Below are 3,769 nucleotides of genomic sequence, written 5' to 3'. Positions count from 1 at the left end.
TATACAGTAATGAAAGATAGACATTGAACAATTGTGAGAAGGACTGGTGTTGAACAGTTGTGGGAGGGTTTTGTTTTACCTGATGTTTGGGCAAAGCTACAAAACGAGAGTTGCAAAAATCTCACAAATACGTAAAAAGCACCGCATACAATAGTCAAAATACTGATGATTAAAATTTAGCACTTGCATTTATGAATTATGTGTTTGTAAACTTTGTTTTTAATGTTAAGTGTAAAAGAATTTATTGCATATACTAGAGCCATCTCTTAAATATCTCTCTAGGAGGAAGGAGCAAGAGTTTTGTCTTATGGCTGCTCCAGGAAAGGTATCAGCTTTCCGTCTGCCTCCCCTGCCAACTGTTGGAGAGATTATTAAACTCTTTCGCCTTAAAGCTCAGAAACAACTTTCCCAGAATTTTCTACTGGATTTGCGATTGACAGGTTAAATATTTTATTGTTATATTTTTACCTACTATAAAACACGTATCCTGGTTTTCTTCGGAATCCTGATTCTAGCTATGGAGGTGGTGTTTGTATGATGAAATCTGTCAAGCTAATAGCAGCTCAGTGGTTAACCTTCAAAAACTTATATTAAAAGTTTTAGCTTAGACAAGCTTTACTTGTAAATGCCTAGAAAATGTGTTTAGTTATAAACAACCCGGTAACTTTAGGTAGAAACTATATTCCTATATGAAATATGTATTATTGATTGAAATGTAAAAATCCAAGTCTTAATAGTGTTTTTACCATTCAGGTGTTATTATAGTTTACAAGTTTGATTTAAAAAAAAAAAATCCTATTTTTTTCAGATTATTATGTACCATAGAAAGTACTGTAACTAATTGTGCAGTTTTATTTATTATATAGTGTGGCTGGGAGGTAATTTGTCTTAGTTTATCAGAAATGTAGCTTTTTTTTTTAACCAGTTACATTGTTCTCAACAGTTTTCTCCATTTTCATGTCTGCAATGATGGCAAAGCTGTCACTGTTCAGTCAATGGTGGGTTTCTTTACTGTCCTAGTGGTAGCTAGGTTTTGCAGTAAGAAATGCAGGGCAGCTCGTGTAGCTGATGGTTTGAGTACATTTGAAGATGCAGGTTGATAAAGATTTAGAGTACAAATATAAACCACAGTTCCACTTCCTGAACAACTGGACTCGTACCTTGGAATTAAAATGTCTGCATGCATTTAGTAAAACCTTACAAGTAGACAAGTCTTCAGATATTTCTTATTGCATATTAAAGAAGTTATGGAATGAGCAGTAAAATTTCTTCCAGCATCTTCTCTCCATGCTTCCCAAGGATACCTTTATTTCATCAGCTATGTTTTTAATCCTTATTTTAAAACCTTAATCTATTTTCTTTCCTGGCTGTAATACCTTCCAGTATTGTATCCTTCCACTCATGTACAGGTATTCTTTCCTCATCTTTCAACTGCCCCACTTTCTATGACTACCTGTTGCCTGTATTCCAACCCTTAGTTTACTCCAGCTCCTCCCTCACACAATTGCTGGGTTCATACTGAAATCTTGTATCTTCTTAAATATCCTTGAAACATAGGCTCCAAGGAAATGTAGTGAAATACTGTAGCAAGACTTTGGGATGTTGAACACAAGTTCTAACTTGCAGGAGATTAGTCCTGGTGATTTACAGATGAGAAGTAATAAATATTCTGTTTTCATTTGATTCTATAAGACACAATGTATATTCAAGACATTAAGATGAAAATAGGATTTTTAAAATATTTGAGGGTATCTTGTACTACGAAACAGATCTGAATTCTCTGCAGTTTAGCAGGTGTGTGATTAACTGGGATGTGTCACTGTTTATGTCTGTTCTGAGGTAAGCACACTTGTGTTTTAACAATAAACAATGAGTTTATCTAAGTGAGCTGGATCTTCTGCAGAATAAAAGCTTTGTATGTTCTTTGTGTCTTGCAGACAAGATAGTGAGACACGCTGGCAATCTGAAAAATGCCTATGTTTGTGAAGTGGGCCCTGGGCCAGGAGGGATTACCAGATCCATTCTCAGTGCTGATGTTGAACAACTCCTTCTAATTGAAAAAGATGCTCGATTTATTCCAGGATTACAGGTACCAGCTGGAGAATAACTTGTATAAATATATCCACAATATTCAATAAAAACAGTTTAAGAACATAGAATAGAAAGGTGCTAAGTGTCTTGCTGACATCTTGGCATTGAAAATAGGTTTGCTTCTTTGGCTTAAATCAGAGCTATCATTTGCTTGAAGATAAAAATACACACTGTAGCAATTAATTGCTCCTGCTTTCTCGTAGACCCCTCAGGACCTGATCCTGCAACTGACTTAATGTCGAGTCTTGTCTATTTTTTTCTGATTGAGATGCTTCGGTTGCATTTCACCATGCAGATGAACTAATAGTTTGAAGGCTGAACATAATGTCTTTTGGTCTTATTTTGCATTTTAATCCTGATAATTATGCTTTATAAAATTGTGAAAGTGTATTTCCACTCCAGTTAATGTTCAGAATGGGTAATATCCAAATACAGAAGAATAAACTAGTGTTTATTTTACATAAAAGAAAAAAAAATGCTCTTAAACTTTAGTTCCTTTCTTTTGATAAAAGTTCACAAGTTGTTGTGGCATTTTTCAAGTGCCATTTACTTGTGTTGCTATTAAATTTCCATGTTTATGGAATTTGGATGTATAAATCTAGGACAAAAAACCGTAAAAAAATCTCATTTTAAGTCAGATTTAACTGTTTTCTTGTGCCTCTACAATCTCAGAGGTCTTTCCTTATATTGTACTGTGTCTTCTGTAGTAAATCAGCAGTGAAAATAAATAGGCAGTTCAGTTGAGAACTGCTACCATCTCTTTGTAGGACAAAACCAATCTAAGATATGAATGAAAATGCTGATATACTTAAACCTGAATATGCATGTAACTATGTCTTTGTAGGCTTAGCCATTAGTAATTTACAGTATACCATCTTTATGAAGTATGAAAACTTCGTGTTTTCACTCCTCTTGAGTGGGGGCAAATCTGCATTTCTGTTTCAGATTTTAAGAACCGTTTTGGGATTGGAGAGAATTCCAGATTAAATGATACTTTAGTTAACAGGTTTTTCAGTATTTACACAATTTTCCCAATCTTGCAGAAGGCAGCCACTACAACAGATTTCTCTGAATAAAAGTATACTTTTCAGGGTCTGTAATGAGGTTTGGATATGTAATTATCTTTACTGTTCACGTGAATTAACATTAGTCATTACTTTTAATTAGCAACCTCCTTACAGTAGAAATAAATATGTCTGAATGAGGTTATTGAATATAAAGATGCTATAACTCGGTAACAGTGGATGTGAATGAAAACTATGTATGTTGCATCCATTACTGTTAAATTTGTTTTTTCCCTCCAAATAAGATGATGCATAATAGAATTAATCTTTCTTTTATGAGAATGTGGGTTGTAATACCTATTTTTTTTCTGGTTTCCTGTTAAAAACACTATCAAAACCAGATGCTTATAAATGGGTTGAGGCTTGAAAAACAAAACATCAGAGATTAAATTAACAACTGGGGACTCTTACTTAAAAACGTCTCTTTAGATACTTACGTTTTCATTAACTTTTCCAGACTGTGGTCTCTATCAGAAAATTGAAGTTGGGATCCTCTTTGCTGCAAAACTGAAATATAGTGAAAAACATATGTGTACAGAGTGAAAATTTACACAAGCTGAGAGTCTGTCAGTTCTGTCTCACTTAAAGATTCACAAATTCCCTGTGCCAAATGC

At 34.1% G+C, this 3,769-nt stretch overlaps 1 protein-coding gene across 1 annotated transcript in view; it reads left to right on the top strand.

Moving 5' to 3' along the window:
* The first annotated feature begins 304 nt into the window (after nt 1-304).
* The window catches only part of TFB1M (transcription factor B1, mitochondrial), a 25,475-nt gene continuing 22,010 nt past the window's right edge, over nt 305-3,769 (top strand). The window contains exons 1-2 of the mRNA XM_010023124.1: nt 305-440; nt 1,938-2,089. Of these exons, the coding sequence (XP_010021426.1) occupies nt 308-440; nt 1,938-2,089 (285 nt within the window). The 5' untranslated portion in view covers nt 305-307. The remainder of the gene's footprint in view (nt 441-1,937; nt 2,090-3,769) is intronic.

Source organism: Nestor notabilis, unplaced genomic scaffold (genome assembly GCF_000696875.1).
Source record: "Nestor notabilis isolate BGI_N333 unplaced genomic scaffold, ASM69687v1 scaffold7151, whole genome shotgun sequence".
In the NCBI taxonomy this organism is placed as follows: domain Eukaryota; kingdom Metazoa; phylum Chordata; class Aves; order Psittaciformes; family Psittacidae; genus Nestor; species Nestor notabilis.
This window is presented reverse-complemented; position numbering and strand designations above follow the sequence as displayed.